The following is a 21,466-nucleotide window of genomic DNA, read 5'->3' on the forward strand; positions in this document are numbered from 1 at the left end:
TGTCATATTTGTTGTTTTGAAAGTTTTATTAAGATTATGATGTAAAGTCAAATATTTTGACATAGCTTAAAAACTAGATAAACGTTATAATTGCTAGTGTAGTTTTTGAATATTTTAAGGTACTTTAAGATTACTCTTTTATTTTATTTCTTTAAATTATCACAAACAAAGTTTATGCAGAGTAAACAAATGTTATTACCACTAAAAAGTATTACTAAAATGTTAAAGAAAATACTTAGGCATTATTTTGAAATTAAAACCTAGAACAAATTGTTAGATAGGCTAAACCCGATTTCGCAATGTAGACAAACTATTTTCTGTGTACGACAAAAATATCTCGAGAGATAATCGTAATAGGAAAAACACTTAAATGCAATTATATTTAAATACTCATCCTAAAATGAGATTGTTATTAAATGTAATCATTAAAATGTATGTAAAATTCACTTTTTTTAAACTACAAGAGAAAGTTGGTCTATGTTCGTTCAGAATTCTATATAATTTTAATCTTGACGTAACATAGAGATTCCACTTCGCGTAAAAATAATTCAGTAGGTAGTTTTTTAAATTCCGATTCAAGATTTTACCTAAAAAGTATTAATACTAAAATATGCGACCAATTAAAGTAAGTTTTTCTTGTAAACGGCAGTTAAAAACAATAATAAATAAATTATTTATCATTTAAATAAGGTACAACAGTTCAGACTATATTTTATTTCAGATAAATACATTTCTACCACAGTTAGTCAATAATTTAGTGCTTAGTTTACACACAGATTTTTATAGACCTTATTCTTAACACTATTCTAACAGGATTTAAGCTAACCCCAAAAGTAATAAAAATTATATATATATAGACTGATTTCAACTATATGCAAACCAGAAAAAATTATAAAAAAGAAAACATGTCGTAGCCCGATACAAATGATAGCAAAATGGTAAAAATACCACACAAAAACTACATCATAGACAATAAGTACATCATTGATTTACATACAGTTTAATAATACAACTTAGTTTAGGCCTTTCTGAAACTACTCGCGGCCTGAACCAAGTCCATTGGCCATTTTTATTTATTTCAATTTAAGATGGCATCTATGTTCTACTTTAGAATAGAGCGAATTTTGAATTTTCTTTAAAAGCATAGATATTTTTGTATGCTCAAAATGTTTTTTTAACTGCTTTCAATCCAACACTACAGATAAAAAAGAATCACATTGAAAAAGGTTGCAAATTGCAGTTGCTAAACAATTTGTTTATAATATTTATAAAGTTTTTTTTTGTATTTTTTCAGATATTTATCAGGTTTTAGTAAAAAAACAATAAGGATATTGTTGGTGATCATAGCCATAAATAACATAGTCTTTTGAGAAGTTATTATATAAATTAAATATTTTTTTGGAGTTCATGTCAATAGCATTGTATCCTTTATGTTTAAAACTACACTGTAGATGAAGTTGTAAAGCTTTTTCATTAATATTTTTTGGAATGTTATATCAATAAATGTTTCTGGAGAAGGTTATACATAACAAAAATGTCTTCAAAAATGGCACGTCTCCTAAAATGTCATTAAATAACAAAATAAAAAAATAAAAATTTCCAACATTTACACAGGTACATATTTTTAACGTTAAAATCAAATGCTATTCGTATAAGAGTTTAACCCGAAAATACATCTTCACAAAAAAAGGTGATGATTTACAAAAAAAAAAAAAAAACAAACAAAAAAACAACATATTTAAATACAACAGTCGAATGTTAGTAAAAAAAAAAATAGATTTAAAATAAGTATTACTCTGACAGATCCATATATAAACAGTGTATTGAGCAAGAATTAATGAATTAGGAGAGACAGCACAATAGGTTACAGAAAATATATTTTAGAGTGAACTAAGGTATTGGTTGAAAATAGTATGATTAGACTCGAGCCTGGGATCCCGGCTGAGGCAGCATCACCACAGTGTTGGTGGCAGGAGACGAGTTCTGTTGGGGTTGTGATGGCTGGAAAGAAAAAAATATATCAAATATTATGATTGAATTTTATTGTACACTTAATTTCAGCCTCTTCTATTCATATATATTGGCTATATCATTGTAAAGTATATATGAGCTTATATAGAATTTTTAATATAAATAACAGAACATACTTATATAAACTAAACTTAGAATATTTAAATTCATTATAATAATAGTACTAACAGCTGGATTATTGTCAGCCATGAGGGTGGCAACCCTGTATGAAGGCGGTGGTGTTTGCTTCACCGCCTCTTCATAGTCGGGCAACAGATTAGAGTAATCTGGCGCAGGGTAGGCCGGTGTGACGGTGCCCTCGCTGGAAATCACGAACGGTGTCAGGTTGTGGACCGCGTGGCTCCTCATGGTCAGGTACTTGTAGCAGCGCCAAATAATACTGATGCAGTACCCCTGTGAAGGATTATAAGATTAGACAAAAAAAAAATCATTGCTACCCACACCATACGCAACAACTTCGAAGACTACAACCTCCAACCACAAAACCAGAAGCACCTTGAGGTGTACAATCTCAAAACATAAAATCCATAAGTACCTTCAGGAGTACGTCGAACATTAGAGCGGCGAGCACGATAAGAGCAAGTGCGGGAGCCGGCAATGACAGCAGTTCCTCGCGCCATGGCACCAGTCGGGTTTCAGCAACGAGTTGGTGTATGGAGCGTAGGTAACACAGATAGCCGGTCGCCGTTAGCCTACAAGGTATACATATTTGTCGATTAGCCTAATCGAAATTCAAATAGACAGTATTTAATAAAAATATGTCCAAACAAACAGGATTTGAAGTTGCAAACTTCTCAATATCTCACATCAGTTGTGATTTTGTATTTGAATTCTAACTAAAGTTTTAGCTCAACATCACGTTAATATTGCGTACGTACAGTACTTTAGCCGCTTCAATGTATTACTGTGAAAATTACTAGCCATTATAGAAAAATGTAAGTTTATATTAAAATTATTTTTCGTCATTAAAATATTTAAAATTGAATGTTAGTCACATATTAGAAACCTTTTTTCAATATCAGCAGTATATATAAACTTCGTTGTATGGTAATCATTAGAATACATATACTTTACATATTAAATAAAGTATATAATGTATCTAAGACCTTAAACATATATATATATTATTAAAAGAATAAAATATTAAAAAAAATGTTTGAGTAATACTCACACAGTGATAGCAAAATTGAATATCAGAAGACAGAAGAACGGCAGCAGGTGTGCCGGCTTACCACGTGATGCTCCATATATCAGCATGAGAGTGATAGCCAGTGTACACACTGTAACCAGGGCACCCATATCCACATCATCTATAGTTAGCACATGTACATGTCATGTATAGTATTAAAAATGACAAATTAATGTACTTAATATACAATTAAAAAATTAAAAAATTATTACTTCAATACTATTACAGTACATACAGTAATACCATAAATAAAAGTTATTTAACATAACTCTAGATTTATAAAACACTATGGAATTCCGTGACTCATTATTTGAAGAATTAATAATTTGCATATAAACATATCCGTTATGTACTTAGTAATTACATCGATATCAAAAATAAGGAAAATTTAATTATCTATCCAAATTAACTATATGACACAATTTGTGCTTAAAAACATTATGAAATTCTGACTCATTATTTTTTGTGGGTATAAAAAAATTTTTGTATATATAATGACTTTTATCCATGACTCAGCCCAACAGTTAGAACCAACATGTTTATGTTTAAATGAATTACCATCAACAATGTATGCTATGATTCCCGACATTACTTGCTTTTACATAAAATATGTCTTATTATGTAACATGGAAAGTTAATAGTAATAAGGCAACCTTATCGCCTAGAACGGGTTTATTCCAAGTTAGCTTTTGGGTAAAGGTCATGTTGTGTGTTAGTTATACTTGGTCGATATTGCTGATAATATTATGATGTCAAGTATGTAGGCAGATCACTTTATCGTGTTAGGTTCTGTCATTCAGTTCATTCATGTCTTGCTACTTAGCATAATACACATATTACAAAATTAATGTTTCATTGAATACTACAGGTTTTATGAATGTGGGTTGAGGAGTGAGGTATATGTATGTATGTATGTAAACACAAATACACATAAACATAGATATTACTATAGATATACTTACGGTCAATGAAGCTGTAATCGCGAATGTGCACTTCATGTTGAGGATACGGGCTTGGACGAGTTTCAATATTAGATAGAGGTGTTGGCATAGGGGCTCCGATATCACCCCAGTTTGCTACTGGAGAGGAATCACGCTCCAAATTCTCTAGAAGTCTGGGGTCTCTTACCACTGCCACCAAGAACCCCAGTGCAATGAGGTGTAAAATCTAAAAGAAAAATGCATTTTATATATATATATATTTATGTCTAAGGAGGCAAAGGAGCCGACAGCCTACTTGATTAGAAGTAGTCACTGTCAACCAGGACATTGGCAATAAAAGAGATGTTGCAGATGCGGTGCTGACCTTGGTCATTGAGAAAGGAGGACAGGGGGATAATAAGTAGATGGCAAGAACTCGTGAGAACAAGGAAAGGGCCTATACCTAAATATAAAAATATATTATATAATTTCCTTAAATGTTTTCAATTGTGCCTAACTTGCGGTCAGATTTATTTAAAGGAAGGAAAATATATAGTAAATTTAATATGTTATACTGAAATACATGAATAGCAGATCTTATAAAGATTGCCTTGGTTATATTAAATTTGTTACAGGTTTCTTTTGTGACGAAAAAAAGACTCATTTTAAATTTGGTTAAATGTTTTCAATATTTCAAATGACACAAATGTAATCTTTATGAATATTTTTTTTTTTGTAAAAGTTAAAACATTTACTTACCAAATGCCATGACCCCAGTAAAATGGTGCCAGTTCTCACGTGGAGGCAAAAGCAGCAGAGATATTCACTGCTCCTTTCTGTCCCCAGTTTGGGACGGAAACTCAACATTTTAGTCTAAAGAAAAATACAAATATTCTTGAAATATAATTTGAAGTAAACATTAAACAATAATAACATATTCAATCATAAGAGATTCTTATTATTAAAACTATATATTACGAACTGTGTCATTTAACAAAAATAGCAGTTGTGATTACATTGTATTATGAAATGTTTATGTTATTGCGATCGATAACGATAAATATGAGATTACAATATATTTTATGCGCAAAATATAAGCAAAAGTATTGTGTTGTAGGATCCAAAAGTGTAGAATCAAAATTCATTTTCAGAAGAGAAGTAATAATACGTTAATTATAAATTTACTCTATGACCTATAAATAGTTAATGTTATGTATTTCTGGTAATAAACATCCTAAAATACATTTTCTATTGGGATTATAATAATCGTCAAGCTAAAAGTTTTTTTATAAATCACAGTACGGAACACTAATCTAAAATTTTTATATCAATAGCTCATTGCAGTTGTTTCAATATGCGTCGCAGCGACGAGGATGTCGGTAACTAATAACATCTTCAGAAATTTATTTTCATGTATAGTCCTAGTACCTTGTGAATATATCCTGTTTCGTATCCGTTAGCCACTAATTAAAATGATTTTTCAAAAATTTTGTGTTCAGCAAAAAGGACGATTGATTCTCAACTTTCACTGACAGTTTGTAATTACCAATTACCAATACAATACTGGATGTGGATACAATATGACATATGACAAATATGAGTCACACACAGCATAAAGCAAAATAAAAGAAATATATCCTCATATATTCTATAAATATTGTAGTATTTTTTTCTTATTAATAATAAATATTTTTTTTCTAATGAATTAATAGTATAATATAATTATCTACTGTTTATCTTCCAGTCCATTAAGGCAATCATATATTTTTGGCATTTGTTATAGATTGATATAAACTTTTTAAAACTACACCGATTGACCCTTAGAATATTATTATAAGCTCTAAAACACTGTACCTAAGTTTTAACTGTGTGACGTATGAAAAAAATGAAACGTTTTAAAACTAGATGTCAATTATTTGTCAATTGTCATGTACATTAAGGCAAGTCTAGATATATGTTTATGATTCTTTTAAACTACTTAAACGCTCATTATTACTGTATTTTATTGCCTTTTGTTGAATAATTTCAGCTATAATGGAAAAAATTCCAGACCAACTCGGATATCTGATATTGACGGAGGACGGGGCAGTCCTCGAGTCTGGTGGAGATTTGGAGAACGACGAACGTGTTGCGACTATTATAACAGATCTTATCAGTTTGTCAAACAGGTTAGATACATTCATATATGTTGACGAACCATTTTGACTCATAAATAACATAAAGACCTGTAATAAATTAGACAACAATAGATCAATATTTCATATCTTAATTGTATTAGATATATGAATATTATATTCTATTACAGTATTGATCCAGTAGCATTTGGACCTGAAGAAAAGTTCAAAAAGATATCTATAACCTATGATGACCACTGGTTTTCTATATGTATATCCAATAAGAAGATATATGTTGTAAAAAGAAGCATACAAACATCATCATCTGAGATCGCTGTTAACGTGTGATCAACATACCTATAAAAATGGGTCGCAATTTATTGATGAGTAGCCTCGAAAATGCATCCTTTAATATACTCCTGCAAATATTGTTTAGATGCGTAACTTTCATAATTAATGCATGGGTTATTAGAAATGTTGGTCATGAAGTTATTGGTATTATGAATGTCAGGTTATTGTTGCTTGAAAGTACTATATTATTCCTAAGCCGAGAGCCCTTCCACCGCGCTTGCTTGGGTCAAAAGGGTGAGTTTAATTGGAATCAGGTCATTAACCAGATTTGGTTATCAGTGCCTTTAAGTTTTGTTTTATCTTCAATTTTCATTTATATTTGGTTAAATATTCTACCACTTGGCCATCCAGAACATTCTTCTCAATATACCTTCGGCTGCTGGAGTGTAGCTTTCTCATGTGTATTGGAACTTTGTTCTGCCAATATGATGCTTGTGTCCCAACTCTATTGTTTTGTCAAATTAAAAATTATTTTGGACACTTTGCACATATTTATCAGAACTATTATATTTATTTCTATAATTGTTTATGATAGGTCTGCTGCTTTAATTGCATTTTCGGTAGCCCAAGTTGTTAGTATTGCAGCTATAGTTGTATCTTATTACATATTTTTCTATTGGTACATAAAATGTAAGCCGTTATATGCAAAAGGTGCTCTGAAGACTCGGTTTCTGTCTGCTAAAACTCTGGATACTCTTTTCAGTGACATGGATGATTTTAATTTTATATCTCTGAGAGATTTCTTTCCAAAATATTTGGGTTCAATAAATTCATGTTTTAATAAAAAATTAAACACTCTAACATTAAGTTTCGCTAAACAGGGAGTAGTTAAACAACTGCTGACCGAGGGTGAGAAATATGTGATGTCTGCAAGTCCTGTGATGACATTTAGTGAACAAGCCACTTATGATGTTGTTAATAACTTAGGAAGTCTTGCTGCAAGATTTGTATTTCGACCAATCGAAGATAGCAGTTACTTTTATTTCACACAAATGGTTAGTCGTGATCTTCCCTTGTATAAGCAAGATCGGAACAAAATCCACGAATCTTGTACAGTGTTATATCAAGTTTGTAAAACTGTTAGTTCTATAGGTTTAATTGTATTGGTTTTTGGACTCAGTTATTCTTCTACATTACTAACTTTGTACGGAGGGGAAGCGTTTGTAGCCAGTGGATTACCAGTTACTTTACTTCAAAGTCATTGTTTCGCTATTGTGCTAATGGCTGTCAATGGCATAACAGAATGTTACACGTTTGCTACAATGACTAGTGCCCAATTGAATAGTTACAACTATCTAATGGTATTCTTCTCAATAAGTTTCCTGATACTGTCATATGTATTGACATACGTTTTTGGTCCAGTTGGTTTCATTATATCTAATTGTATAAATATGTTCGCAAGGATTTTGCATAGTGTACATTTTATTAACGATAAACATAAGGATACAGATCATAGACCTTTGCACGGTCTGTACGTCGGAAAGTTATTTCTATTTACATTGTTTTTGGCTGGTTGTATCTGCAAAGCATCTGAACATAATCTTTCTAAAAATATGCTAACCCATATAGCAATAGGAATGGTATGCCTATTTTTTGTACTGTTATCATGGAGTGTAGAAAATAAAGATCTATTAAAGAAAATATACGCAAAATTCACAAGGACAGAAGAAAACAAAGTTTCAACAGACTAAATTTCTTTCATTGTTAAGTTTACATATAATTTGTAAATAAGATGTATTATCTGTATTATTTTATTTAAATAATATAAATACGTTATATTTTATAACATAATATGTTTTATTTATTACTTAATGAAAATCAATTCCAAACGTAACAATAAATTGTTATGCCGAGGTTTTAAATAGGATAGAAGAAAATGCCTTTCATTTGCTCTTCACATACTCTTTTCACCTCATCTGTTAAAAAAACATAATTATACATGTATTTTTGTTTTAATCCCCATCGTATCAAGAGACTAGACAACCAAACTATGCAACCTTTTTTTAATATATAAATTTATGAAAACTTTATTTCATGATACATACCCGCAATATCTTTTAAGTTAGCATTTTTTTCTTGTATTATGACATAAAATTCTCTGTCATTGGAACTTTTTCCCGTGATCCAGTACTCGTCGGGGGTTTTTATAATAATCTCACCATAATTCCCGAGACTGAAAAATATTATTATAGTATTGCTTATATATGCGATTAAAATTCGAAAAGTTAAAAAATTACCTTTTTCTGTCAGCATGTATACCAGCTATAATACTTAAAACTTCTGGTTTAACTGCTGTAGATGGTGTCAGTGATGGAGGTGTCTGAAATGTATAATATACCTCTTATAATCAAAGTTTAAATGTAACAAACTAAAATTCTCTTCTCCATTAAAAACATACTCACTGAAGTTTTACATGCCAGATTCAGTCGATTGAAGTACAAAAACTTGTGTTCCGAGCTTGAAAGTTGTGCATTTTGTAAAGCATGAACCGCACATTGCTCACTGATAGAGGATGCTATTGTAGATAGTTTGGGCCCAATAAATGCATCTAGAGATTTGAACGTATCTAGGTCGAGGGTAGTGTTTACTACAAGAATATTCAATAACTATTAGTGTTCTTATGTATGTATGTATTTGGTAAATAAAATATGTATGAAAAAAATCCTCACCATCAATCGTGAAGCAGACTGTTGCACTGAGGGTTCTGTATATTATTAAATAATATTGTTTCATTTCAGTATCATCTTCTCTCATTAAGTACACCTTATGTAGTTTTTTAAGATCTTCCGAAGTACGAATACCCTCTGGGGGACTTATAAAGCGGCCATGTCTTACCGCAGCTGTTACAGCTCCACCTTGTATTTCCTTCTCAACTTGTTTGGGAAGTAAAGTTTGTACTAAGTATTGATATAATGTTAACATATCATTTGTTGCAAGTCCATTCCTATGAAAAAAACGTTACATAACAGACAAATCTCTTTGTCTTTTTAATCTCAATGCAATTGAATTTCTTAAGGACTGTCAATTAAGAGGAACACCAGCAAATCATTTAATAATTAAGGCTACTACAACAAAATATGTATATGTTGCAAGTTTCAAGTTAAGCTTTGCCTTTATAATTATTTTACTCTATATTTATTTCAAATTATTATCATATATATTATGTTTCCTAGCAGGAGTACAGTACTCACAGCAAAGGAATTGATATCTCAATTTTCCATATGTGTGTGTATAATACTGTAATTAAATCCTATTTTATTTATGCTATTGATTTCACAAATTTCTTACCATATAAGCTGTTCATTGTAGACAAAAGATACACATTTAAAATCCGGGTAAGTAATTTCCAGTAAATCTATAAAACACACCACTTTAAAAAATGAATTCTTTTCTAGCGGTAAATAATTTATCCCTTGTATAATATTACTTAAGTCATTTGCAATATTTCTGGACATTATGTACTGAAACAGTAATAGAACATAAGTTACAACATGGAATTGTTTGTGGCATAAATAAATGTTTATAGATGGTAAGTAATAACATTGAAACGAGATCTAAGACTTTTGCGAGTATTGCTTTAAATAAAACCAATATATTTTGGATTTACTATGCATATTTTATTATTTTAAAAACTACATAATACTCAGATGTTTTGGCTACGTTTCAGCAAATGTGATCACAGTTACAATAATTTAATATGCATAGTAAATCCGAAAAATATTAGTTTTATTTAAATAACATTTTAATAAAGAAAGTTTTTAATGGTTTATATATACTCACTGGTGTGAAGAATTGTTCACATTTTGTATAAATATCTTCAGGTGGTATGTCTTTAAACGGACCAACAAACATTCTGAACATTTTGTATGCTGACACTAATAAGTCATATATAACAGATGTTTCAATCTATAAAAGAAAAGCTTTGTCATTAACAGGATATCCTTAGTGGTGCTGGTGTTTCAACTATAACAAACACTACATACCACCTCCTTACTCTCCCCTGGTGTAGAAGGAGTTTTAGCTGCATATGGAATTCTGACTACCTAAAAAATTATTGTTCATGTAACATTAATCCTTAGGATTACATATCTATACTGGGATTATATATTAAAAATTAATAGTTATAATAAACTTTTAATGTAGTACCAGAACCATCCAAAAATTCTTCTCAGGCTGATAGAAAATATACCTCTTTGATTGCGTCTGTAGAGCTTCACATGGTTCATTTGAAAATGTTCTAAAAAGTTTTTATTTAAAGTGTTAACTGCCCTTGCAATAAAAATAATATAAATTTATTGCAGTTTGGTCAATTGTTTAAACTTACGTCATGAATTTAACAACAGCTTCGCATAATCCCACTTGCATTTTTTGAGCGTCAACACTAACTTGATTTGGATGAAAGAAAAGTATTCTTTTTAATTCCTAAAATTAATGATGATGAGGTTATTATTTAAAATATACTGTAATAATTTTAATATACTTGCACTGAGAAACATATCTATCTCATTTTTTCAATTTTTTTTTTAAAACCAAGTTCTAATTATTTGATTATTTTTGTTACATACTTCTCCCTCCCTTGGTCCGAAAGTAGAGTTGAAGATAAAAAAAGAATTAACTTTATTATTTACGTCTATCATGATGTACGTAGTAAAGGCCTTATTTATTTAAGTAAGGTTTAGTAAACTTATTACTTATTATTTTAAAGTAATAAGAAGGGGCTATTTGCAAAACAAAATAAACTGTTGTCATTTTGACTGGTAGACTTTGACGTATTTTATTTTTTTATCACTTAACATTGGATTCCTGTTTATTCAGAATTAAATGTTAAAATATTTTGTAGGCATATAAAACTATGTAATCCTAATTAATTATGGGAGACATATTTTTAAAATGATTACCATTCTTTTGATGCCTACTGAAGAGTTAGCACGAATACCTATCTGCAAGAAATCTACTTTTAATTCGGTTACCATGGAAATATAGAATGTTATTGTTTTCTGATTATACCTTTATTTCTTTGATACGTTTAGAGTACTGTTGGATATATATATTTTTTACTCAGTGAATCGTTGTGTTTTTCTCGTTGAAAATGGCGATTCGAAATCCTCGCTTACCATTATTACCTGGCTATGGCACAAATCCTATGGTAATGTAACATTGATAATAATTTTGAATATAAATAGTACCTTTCTAAATCGTTCTTCCCATTTTTTTATTTCATGAATTTGTTTTATTTAAATAGTATATAACAAACATTAAAAACAACAATTAATACAATTATAAGTTTTTCGTAATTGTGAATGAAATAAGTTAAAATTAATACAATGTTATCAGCGTGTTGTAATAATACCTACCTAACATTTAAAATATGTTTCAGATTGGCAAGAAGAACTTCGGTGTACGGCCTATTTTTACATCTATCGATAAGGTTAACATGTTGGTAGATAAAGCAGAGGGTGTTAATCGTGTGCCCTCGTTGTATGGTCGAAAGCAGGCACCAGATCTTCCTACATGGATAATGTACGATAAACATGTATGTAGGATAAAAATTAATAATTAAAGTTAAGAGCATAAAGGCATCAATTATTATTTTAAAGTCTGGAAAGCAGCAGAAATAAATCTTTATTTATGACTGTTACAATCTAATTCAAAACTATTTCATTTAAGATTTTGCGGTTTCAAGCTTATTTTCAACAAACACTTCAAGAAATGCGATCAGCTGCTCATATTTTAAGGAAAGTCGAAATATTTTTCTATCTAGAAGACGGGACGATAAAAGTGATGGAACCAAGAACTGAAAACAGTGGCTTGTCGCAAGGTAAATCATAATAAAAAACAGTGACATAGAAATGTTTAGAAATATTACAAATAATTTTTAAAAAATATTGTAGGAACACTCATAAGCCGACAAAGAATTCGTCTTCCGTTCAGCTACGATCTTTACTACGACGTCTTAGATCTAAACGTAGGACGTGAGGTTACTTTCTTTGGAAAGGTGTTTAAGGTACATTACGGCTTTAACTGTGGAGTATATACCTTTGTAAATGTATTCATCAATTACACTGTTAATTGTTGTTTAAATAGATCATCAATTGTGACAATTTCACTAGAGTGTTTATGAATCGCCTTGGAATAAATGTTCCGGACCCAATACCGTGGCCGGATGCAATTGAGGTATGATATAGTCTATAGTTAGTTCCTCTACATATTGTTACTACTATTTCTAATTAATTTACAGAGGACTCCGGACACAGCGCGCCCACCGAAACATCGTCCCTTTCGCCAGTTTCTCGATTTTGATAGACAAGTTTTAAGGTATATATTAATCAAACCTAAGCTAATAAAGTACTAGATATATTTATCCAAACAACATTACGCAGATTTCACGGTTACTGGGATGACAGAGAAACGGAATTTGGCTCTATACATCTTCTTGAGATACATTATTTCCTTGCTGATGATACCATGGAAATTAAGGAAGTTTTGCCACCAAATTCTGGAATGGAGGCGGGACCGATGTTTTTAAAAAGAATGAGGCTCCCTAGAGTGAGTTTTACAAATTATTATGCGATAATATTTTATTTCAGAACATATTTTTAAAATATGTTTCATCCCAGAAAATACCACCACGTATAGAAATGACAGGAGGACCTAAGGTGCCTTCTTATAGTCCGGCCGATTTAACTATAGGTGCTGTGGTCAATGTGTTTGGTCGTAAAGTAGTGCTTACTGATTGCGATCCCTTTACAAAGGAGTACTACCGTGTCACTTACGGATTTGGTAAGTGAATTGCCGAATCCACGGAATCATCGGAATCGAAATGCAGATACTTTATTTATAATTTTTGGTTAGATGCTTTTACTCCGCTGCCTGTGCCCAAAGATGAAGGTACTGAGTGCATATCATCAAGCCTGGCTGAACGTCAGCTACCGCCATGGAATGGTTATGGATCTTATGATGATTCTGCAGAGAACTGCCGAACAGTCGAGCCGAAAGCTCCACATAGAGATTTTATAAAGTTTCTAAACAAAGACAGGTAAAGAGTTTTTGTGTTTCTTATTCCACCTACTTTGTTATTGATTTAGCAACTATATTTTTTTTTATTTCTAGAATTGGGTTTGATTCCCATATTCTTCGATTTGCCGCAAGACTGATTAGTGACAATCCTGTAGATGCGAGACGGTATTTTATAGTAAAATATTTCTTATGTGACGACACAATCGGCATTTTTGAACTTGGTGAACGTAATTCAGGATTTAAGGTTAGTTTGAATTATAGAAGCAATATGTTTATCTTTAAAAAATGATTTTATTCGTTATTTTTAATTTTCGACAAATTTTTTGATAGACCGGAAAGTTCTTTCGACGGGAAAAAATGTATTTACCCGACGTTAACTTCTTTGTTCCAAAAGAGCCTCCTGCTTACACTGACAAAGATATGTGGGTTGGCAACGAACTTGTCATCAATAAACATTGTTTTCGACTCATTTCTGCAGACGAATATGCTCTTAGGTACATGGAACTTCACGCCAACGAGGTGAGAAGGATTCTTTTACAAGTGTAGCTACTTTTTTTTAAGAAAAATCATTACGAAAATAAATTTTTAGTATCCAATGGCGAACATAACTTTGATAATGGACAAAATACGGCGTATATTAGCTTCTAAAGACAACGGATACAAGAATTTTGTGTCAAAATATATGGAAGCTGTTGTACCCGATAAAAAAGAACTGATGTCGGTCAGATGTTTCAAGTAATTACTTAACACTACTCACATTATTTTAATATTACATAGGAATAAACATAAGTAACTTAATTGTATTGTTTCGATAGACAAGCAATGAAAGAAATTATGTGCGAAAAAATGACCGAACACGAATTCATAACACTCATTCGCTATTTTCGCGGTGACCCTGGAAAAGAGAGAAGTCCACGACGGGAAATGATAAGGTGAGAATTAATTTCAATCTATTTAGGCCTATTCCAGCGATAACATTTAGGTACATCTGTGTGTTAAGAAGTTTTAAATAACGGGTGTAAAAAATCCTCTAGGTCATTAGTTTTTACGGAGTTAACACGCGGTTTGTGGGACGACCGTTCTCGTCTACGGGAAGGTCTACTCCACGCGGATCCTGACGGCTCAGGAGTTCTACCACCCAGTCGTCTAAGACAATTACTTCGAGCTCATAGACTGCCTTTAAATTGTGATCTTATGGACTGTATGTTACAAGTGTAAGTATAGTGACTTTGAACAATTACAAAAAAGAAGGTTCGACTGTAGCTATATTTCATATATGTATGTTTATAAATTGACTTTGATTATAATTTACATTCGATAGGTTGTTTTTGAATATTTTTTTTTCATTTAATATTTATAACTGGCTTCATTTAATAATTTTGTGCATATTTATAGGCTTCAAAAAGATGAGAACTGCGATATTCAGTACGAAGATCTCATGAACTTCCTCGACTTTCAAACACGTCCCGTGTTCAATCTCTCCGAAGCGGACTACGAGAAGGTTGTTCGTCATGCACCACCAGTAAAAGATACCGAGGTAAAATTATATATCACAATTTACATATTTAGTTTTTGAAAACTTTATTCTGTTATCCACAAATAAATTTAAAACAATAATAATAAGATACACTTGATGACTAATCAATTTTAGTTAATATTCTTATCATAGAGTTCCTTGGACTAACACAGACTTTATATTTAAATAAATGTTTTAGTTAATTTAAATTAAGAGAGCCAGAAACAGACAGACAGAGAGAGAGTAAGATAGAGAGAAGAAATAACAATACATACATTATTTAATCTTAAGTCCAAACAAGTACACTCGATGTAATAATGGTCCTTATTTTGATAGTGTAAACTTTGGGCCGAAGCAGAGACATTCATCAGCGAAGGCTTCGTGAACTGGAATGCCTTTTTATGTCAACTGAACCTTGAGCATCTAGTTAAAGAACAAACGCAGTAGAGTGTGAATTTTAAAATTATTTCGGAACACTTTATCCAAAATTGTAATGATATATTTTATTGTTAAATTTAGTTTTACTCGTGTATTTAATTTTTGTTTGTATTCATTGAAAAATCGAACACTATAAAGATAACTTGTATATTTATTATTTGAAATATACTTGATTTTTTTAAACCCTGTATTCATTTTTGATTATTATGCACAAAATCTTTTAATTACGTCAATTTAGTAACCAAACCAAGTTATCTGATATCACACCGCATTATACAGGGTATTATTATGGGATAAATGAAAATACATTAATTTTATATTGGTATATTTTTATCACAATAAATATTTTTTGCTTACTATCACTTTTTATAACGTATCTATTACAAGGTAAAATTTATGGATAATCACTATTGCAAACATATTTTCACAACAATGATTAATTATATCAAAACTGTAACTTAAACGCAATTTGACAGTGAATCTGAAATTGTGATGAAGATAGGTTAAATAAAATAAGTAATCAATGAAACAAAAGGATGTTTGTGGTTCCTGAATTGGTAAAAAAAATAAAATTAATTTTAATCTGTACTGGAAATCTATGACTTCCAACCATTTGGAAACAAACTTCGATATTTTTGGTATCAAAGAATTAGTAATCAATTAGTTTTAATTAATTTTGGCCTGCACATTCAAATACTGTTATGCAGAATAAATAACTTAAATATAATTTAATACTAAATGACTTCTTTATGCGATTTTTTTTTTTAATATTTTTGAACTTGACAGCCTGTGGAACTGTAGATAAAAAAAGTCAAGCGTGTTCCAAAAAGATGTTACTGGTAATCTAAGTTATAAACAAATTGTAATATGGTTTCTAGATGTGATTTTAGTTCACTTATATAATATATTTACAAATGGCACAAAGTATTCACTTGTGTCGATGTATTCGTTTACTTAATGCTAAATTATTTTAAATCAAAACGAGGTATAAAATCCCATACATCTTATGACACTGGTCGGTAATGTTTTTTTTTTTTAATAATTTGCTTATAATAAAAGGTACATATTTACACGTCTAAATTATAATACCATACCATAAATCTATATCAGGTTTTAAATAATTATATAATACTAGTTTTCTAAGCCTTTCCGTTCAGTACTTGCTGTTAACAAGAACCGTCTTTGACAAAGAGATCGTTTATAATAGGTAATTACATACATATATGTTACAGAGGTCACCACATGTCTTTCACTCTTTCAGCTGCTGTTATTTGTGGACGGTATCTGGAAATTATATCACTAATTAATTTTATAATAAATATATTGAGTAGTGTAAATGTTGAACAGAACTCGTAGTACGAGCTTGCGTCACCACATACAAAACATAGAGTTTCCGTTTATAAAGTTTAGCACATGTCAGTATCAACTTAAGAATATATATGAATAAAAACTGGAAACTATCTGTGTTAAGTTTGAAGTTACGAATTAGTAGTAAGCACACTATTACTGTCAGTAAATTCATGATATTTACTAAACACACACTAATATTTCGATTACGAAAGTAACTTTGTCTGTTACGTTACGAGCTCTGAACTGGTTTTAAATAAATTTGTTATAAAGTTAGTTACTAGTTTGGAGACGGATACGTCTGCGGTGTAATAACTAATGTCCTACCTATTACGGGCGTTCGCTAAAATTAATCAAATATGAGGTACATTTCGTCATGTTATCCTTCGAAAATGAGAGATATAAAATGTATCTTGGCATCAAAATTTTATTAAAAAGATCTGATCACAGAAAAATTATTAAAATGGCGGTAAATGCGTGGTCTAATATTTATACATTTATTAATTTTTAAAATCAATTTGTCTGCCATCTTTTACCTCTGTGCGGTCGTCGATAGTGCGTTGGATGAGGGTCCACCTACTAGTGGGGACATCTTTATTCCGGAACTGGTACCATTTATGCTTGATCCCATACTCGAGGCGGAGTCGACTCTGAAATAACATTAGGTAGTTGTAACGACGATAATCTGTTGCAGGTCAAAGTACATATATATTTTAATTGGATTATACTGACTTACTTATAAAAGAGAAAATGGAATAATTCTTATCATATTCTTTTATTAAATACACTTCAATATTTTTCTATCAAAACTATAATCGGGCTATTTGAAATAGTTTTTTTTTGTATTTCATAAACTATTTTTGTATAATATTGTTTTTTTGAAACATATAATTATCTCTAGACCTACGGTTGTTTAGTAGAAATCGCTAACTGCCCACAAGTAGCCATTTGTTTCAGAAATTTTTATAGTCTAATATTTTTTCGTTATTTTAATGTATAATAAAAAATAAATATAATAATAATTATAACAATGACCCACCTATTAATCTGCCGTCTAAACAGTGGATACCTCCACGGCGAATTAGGTTTTCTCTGTTCGTGTTGGTAAGCAGGGTTGTCCCGGCCAGAACTTTCATTTACAACTGACATGGACACCTGACGTTCAGGATCTCGGGTCTTAGAAGATAATCGCCTTAATAATAAACAATAAATAATAATATGTTACTGTACTTGGGAATCTATCTATCAATAAGTCTATTTGAACCAAGTTTGGACATAAGGATACCATTGATAATGTTAAAATATTAATGAACTTTTAATTTATCAATTTTCATAGATATATTTCATGTTTATATTATTTTGTTTAACCCTAACCTCAGTATTCTGGATGGCAAGGAGCTCTGTGTTTGTGGACGAGCTCTTTGTCTACTGTCCACTATGAGGACGTGTCTGTCATAAGGAGTGTCGTAATCTACTTCAAGCACGGTCGAGAATCTGTGAGGCCACACCAAGTCCAGCGCTGCTATAAGTAGACCCACTACCAGACATATGGCACCTGGAAAATATGAGTGCAAATGTAAATTTCCTTCCTGTAACATGTATTTTGAATTTACATTTTTCAATATTTTAGTCTATCTAGCTCTTTGTTTTTTTTTCTTATTCAAGCTCAGTTGTCTTTTTAACATATATAGACTTCAAAAGAAATAAACAATTATGAACTTTCGATGAAAGTAAACTTAAAATTATTCCGTATAATTTTAAAATCGTTTTTCTTTTTTTTTAATCTATTTCAAGGATAAGAATGAGTTTTTTTTTATTTTAAGACTTGTTTTTTTTATGGTATTAAAGTAAAAAAGTTTTATAATTTCTTGCAATCCATAGTTTTTGGTTCTATAAATATAACTGACCAGCAATCAGGACTAGCCAGAAACACCAGCCCATCGAGAAGAATAGCATGGCTCCATCCAAGCGCACAACTAGCGGCGCGTGTGGTAAGGATGCCCAGTATCCTCCGGCAGCAGCACACAGCGTTACTCCCAGAGAGGCCATTGCGTACGCGCCATAACGTGGTACCACCACCAGCAGGAGGTTCATTAATAACCACAGTGCCAACGCCGTCCTGGAATAATGCCAGCATCCAATCATTGTCTTAAATTAGTCGTCTAGACAGTAAAGATTTGTGGCGTTGCGACTTCTACCAAGAAATTCTGAAAGTTTTTGTGGAAGTAGCCAGTATTGATATAAGATTTTTTTGAAGAATCCTCATTGGTTTTACTAAATTCATCGGCTTTTAGTGTAATTTCTTCTACAACGCCACATATAATAGTTGTACTGTCATACCAAAGAAGCGTGGCGGTAGTATAACCAGCTGCTCTATACTTAGCACCCCACTCGAATCCCTCGTGTTCCGCTGCAAAGTGTTCAGCTACAGACAGTACGGGGTATGGTAAACCTCGTAATAAACCCGCTCGATACCATTCCTGGATAGCACCAGCTTCTTCCCATCGAAATTGTTCGTTGTAATCGATTCCTGGATCGCCTGTCGAGACGTTGCCCCATGATAACGCTAGAAATATAAGAATAATAACTTGGTGTACAGTATTGAAGTTTATCTGAAGGTTGAAGATTACCGTTAAGAGTGACATTGACGTGTCCCAAGCCGACGTGGACGGCGAGCCAGCAGTCTAGTCGCTCAGCTGAGAAGGCGCGGTAAGCGGCGCGGGCTACACGCGCCCCTGCCACGTGCCACGAGGATCCGTGCTTACATACTGACATTAATGACACATATATTTAGAACTGATACAAATAAGATGCATATCTTATAAACAAAGTGATTATAATGAGGATTTAAATTTGTTTAAAGAAACCCTGCTTTTTAATTGGTATTGTTTCGTTCCATAAAAATAATCCTACGAGGGCGAGTCGGATTCGCCCATCAAGGTTTTGTAAGGCAAAAAAAAAATATGTGTGTTGTTTGAGAGTAAAAAAATATTTTATTGTGATTTTTAATATTTGTTGCTATTTTTTATAGCACAATGGTACAGCGGTGTCTCAGTAATAGGTTGCTGTTTTATACTTTGTTTAAGGAACCTTAAAAACTATGTAATCTAATCAAGTATAAAAATATACTTCTTTGATCCGCCCACTTACTACATGTCTATGATAAATCTTTGTTTAAAGTAAGAAATTTCAAAATATGAAGATATATATGGTCTGATAGCTATAAGTCTGTCACGTAATTTGTTATTCTTACAACATTGCGTGTATAATGAAATCGTTATGTTTTAGTTTTAAAAACTAAATATATTATCCTCAATACTGTAAAAAAAACCTTGAAGACAAATGTAACAATGTATTCTATGAGATACCCTGTCCTTGCTGAACGTTGACTTTGTTAATACTTCTGTGTACAGATTCAATTCACTCACCTAAAATCACAGTACCAACGAAGAGGCTAAGTGTAACGATGGTGAACGTGGAAAATCGCTGGAAATATTAAGAAGTAGTATATTAAAATTAGTTCATTTATAATTTTAAATAGCCAGAAATGGTTTTTGTCTTACCTCCTTCCGTATACCAGGGAATATAGTAAGGAACGCGAGGTATAACGTAAGGGCGGCTACAAGCAGGGCGACCGCGGGCACGTCGGCGGCGACGGCGGTGCGGTTGTGATAAGCGTACAGGGTCGGGCCGCCTTCCTCGCGGAAACCGTCGAACCACCCCTTCATAGCTCACCCAGCCTATAATAAATATAACAGACATTATAAGTATTATTCTAAAGAAGTGTTGAAAATTAAACTTTCAATATTACAAACAGTTATAGAATATCTATTTAAATGATTATATATATAACCTCAAATCAATCTCATTAATTAATTAAGTTTCTTTTCACTCCCAAGCGTTAAGTAACGCAGATATTGTAACACACGAGCATGTGTTTAGTCCTAACTGAGCTTGAGTTAGGCTCCAAATGTTCTTGTCTTAAATATTATTAAAGATCAGATCAAAAAAGGAATCAGTTCTGAAAAGAAAATAAGTTCAGAAATCAATGATTAAGTTATAACTCATAAATAACCAACAATTCTCATTAAAACTGATATTCCATAAAGGTATTTAAATAAATTTAACTTGTATAAATAAACGCTTATATATTTAAATGAGTTCTCCGGAATAGCTGACCTTTTTAATTGAATTACCGGGTTTTATATAGATTGCTATTTGCTGGCTATGGGATATTTAAACTTGCGTTTGTTTTTATTTAATTACTTTAATGATTATGTTTCATATAATAGTCTTGTAAAGCAACTATAATAGATATAATATTTTCTTAGTTGATCGACAGGCAAATTACCGGAATTAAATATATTAACAGACGGATTGTAAAGATTTTAAAAGAAACATTCTCAAAAGTTAGATACACGGTTATTTAAAGCATTGTAAGTATTGTGGAGTAAATGAATGAAAATAAATATTCAAGAGAATAATTATCTTTCAGCCTTGAATTATAATTCTCATTAAGATTGTAAAATAACAAAAGTAATTT

General features: G+C 31.4%; 6 protein-coding genes across 9 annotated transcripts in view; 3 read left to right on the forward strand and 3 right to left on the reverse strand.

Annotated features, from left to right (window-relative positions):
* Nucleotides 1–699: 699 nt before the first annotated feature.
* LOC116769896 (lysosomal-associated transmembrane protein 4B) lies at nucleotides 700–5,728 on the reverse strand. 2 transcript variants are annotated; one of them, XM_032661090.2, is made up of 7 exons: nucleotides 5,569–5,728; nucleotides 4,900–5,013; nucleotides 4,183–4,387; nucleotides 3,203–3,311; nucleotides 2,567–2,723; nucleotides 2,200–2,424; nucleotides 700–2,001 (listed from the first exon to the last, which is right to left on the reverse strand). In XM_032661090.2, the coding sequence occupies exons 2-7, from the start codon at nucleotides 5,005–5,007 to the stop codon at nucleotides 1,918–1,920; spliced, it is 888 nt and encodes a 295-aa protein (XP_032516981.1). In that variant the 5' UTR covers nucleotides 5,008–5,013; nucleotides 5,569–5,728; the 3' UTR covers nucleotides 700–1,917. The 2 variants fall into 2 exon arrangements, with proteins under 2 accessions (XP_032516981.1, XP_032516980.1); XM_032661089.2 differs by having other exon boundaries at nucleotides 3,203–3,341.
* Nucleotides 5,729–5,945: 217 nt separating this feature from the next.
* Nucleotides 5,946–6,981, forward strand: LOC116769897 (ragulator complex protein LAMTOR4 homolog). Its single transcript, XM_032661092.2, has 3 exons — nucleotides 5,946–6,080; nucleotides 6,170–6,308; nucleotides 6,446–6,981. The coding sequence occupies exons 2-3, from the start codon at nucleotides 6,175–6,177 to the stop codon at nucleotides 6,600–6,602; spliced, it is 291 nt and encodes a 96-aa protein (XP_032516983.1). The 5' UTR covers nucleotides 5,946–6,080; nucleotides 6,170–6,174; the 3' UTR covers nucleotides 6,603–6,981.
* Nucleotides 6,620–8,396, forward strand: LOC116769894 (protein RFT1 homolog). Its single transcript, XM_032661086.2, has one exon. It carries the CDS (start codon nucleotides 6,620–6,622, stop codon nucleotides 8,294–8,296), a length of 1,677 nt encoding a protein of 558 aa, XP_032516977.2. The 3' UTR covers nucleotides 8,297–8,396.
* Nucleotides 7,726–11,348, reverse strand: LOC116769895 (vacuolar fusion protein CCZ1 homolog). 2 transcript variants are annotated; one of them, XM_061527619.1, is made up of 11 exons: nucleotides 11,171–11,348; nucleotides 10,930–11,027; nucleotides 10,752–10,842; nucleotides 10,589–10,648; nucleotides 10,386–10,511; nucleotides 9,894–10,066; nucleotides 9,275–9,549; nucleotides 9,008–9,192; nucleotides 8,843–8,925; nucleotides 8,651–8,778; nucleotides 7,726–8,521 (listed from the first exon to the last, which is right to left on the reverse strand). In XM_061527619.1, exons 1-11 carry the CDS (start codon nucleotides 11,240–11,242, stop codon nucleotides 8,463–8,465), a joined length of 1,350 nt encoding a protein of 449 aa, XP_061383603.1. In that variant the 5' UTR covers nucleotides 11,243–11,348; the 3' UTR covers nucleotides 7,726–8,462. The 2 variants fall into 2 exon arrangements, with proteins under 2 accessions (XP_061383603.1, XP_061383604.1); XM_061527620.1 differs by having other exon boundaries at nucleotides 11,234–11,320.
* A 235-nt stretch (nucleotides 11,349–11,583) lies between these two features.
* Nucleotides 11,584–15,766, forward strand: LOC116770472 (EF-hand domain-containing family member C2-like). The gene is made up of 16 exons (XM_032661958.2): nucleotides 11,584–11,751; nucleotides 11,983–12,138; nucleotides 12,273–12,423; nucleotides 12,497–12,609; nucleotides 12,690–12,779; nucleotides 12,844–12,920; nucleotides 12,986–13,151; nucleotides 13,223–13,385; nucleotides 13,458–13,641; nucleotides 13,716–13,866; nucleotides 13,953–14,141; nucleotides 14,212–14,357; nucleotides 14,438–14,554; nucleotides 14,657–14,836; nucleotides 15,018–15,159; nucleotides 15,475–15,766. The coding sequence occupies exons 1-16, from the start codon at nucleotides 11,695–11,697 to the stop codon at nucleotides 15,583–15,585; spliced, it is 2,193 nt and encodes a 730-aa protein (XP_032517849.2). The 5' UTR covers nucleotides 11,584–11,694; the 3' UTR covers nucleotides 15,586–15,766.
* A 118-nt stretch (nucleotides 15,767–15,884) lies between these two features.
* Nucleotides 15,885–21,466, reverse strand: part of LOC116770307 (dual oxidase maturation factor 2) — a 40,068-nt gene continuing 34,486 nt past the window's right edge. For both annotated transcript variants that reach the window (XM_032661726.2, XM_032661727.2), the window contains 9 exons: nucleotides 20,487–20,663; nucleotides 20,352–20,409; nucleotides 19,554–19,691; nucleotides 19,264–19,489; nucleotides 18,831–19,042; nucleotides 18,298–18,478; nucleotides 17,963–18,115; nucleotides 17,460–17,573; nucleotides 15,885–16,860 (listed from right to left, as the gene is read on the reverse strand). In XM_032661726.2, the coding sequence (XP_032517617.2) occupies nucleotides 16,812–16,860; nucleotides 17,460–17,573; nucleotides 17,963–18,115; nucleotides 18,298–18,478; nucleotides 18,831–19,042; nucleotides 19,264–19,489; nucleotides 19,554–19,691; nucleotides 20,352–20,409; nucleotides 20,487–20,651 (1,296 nt within the window). In that variant the 5' untranslated portion in view covers nucleotides 20,652–20,663 and the 3' untranslated portion in view covers nucleotides 15,885–16,811. The remainder of the gene's footprint in view (nucleotides 16,861–17,459; nucleotides 17,574–17,962; nucleotides 18,116–18,297; nucleotides 18,479–18,830; nucleotides 19,043–19,263; nucleotides 19,490–19,553; nucleotides 19,692–20,351; nucleotides 20,410–20,486; nucleotides 20,664–21,466) is intronic.

This window comes from Danaus plexippus, assembly GCF_018135715.1.
Source record: "Danaus plexippus chromosome 13 unlocalized genomic scaffold, MEX_DaPlex mxdp_15, whole genome shotgun sequence".
NCBI lineage: Eukaryota > Metazoa > Arthropoda > Insecta > Lepidoptera > Nymphalidae > Danaus > Danaus plexippus.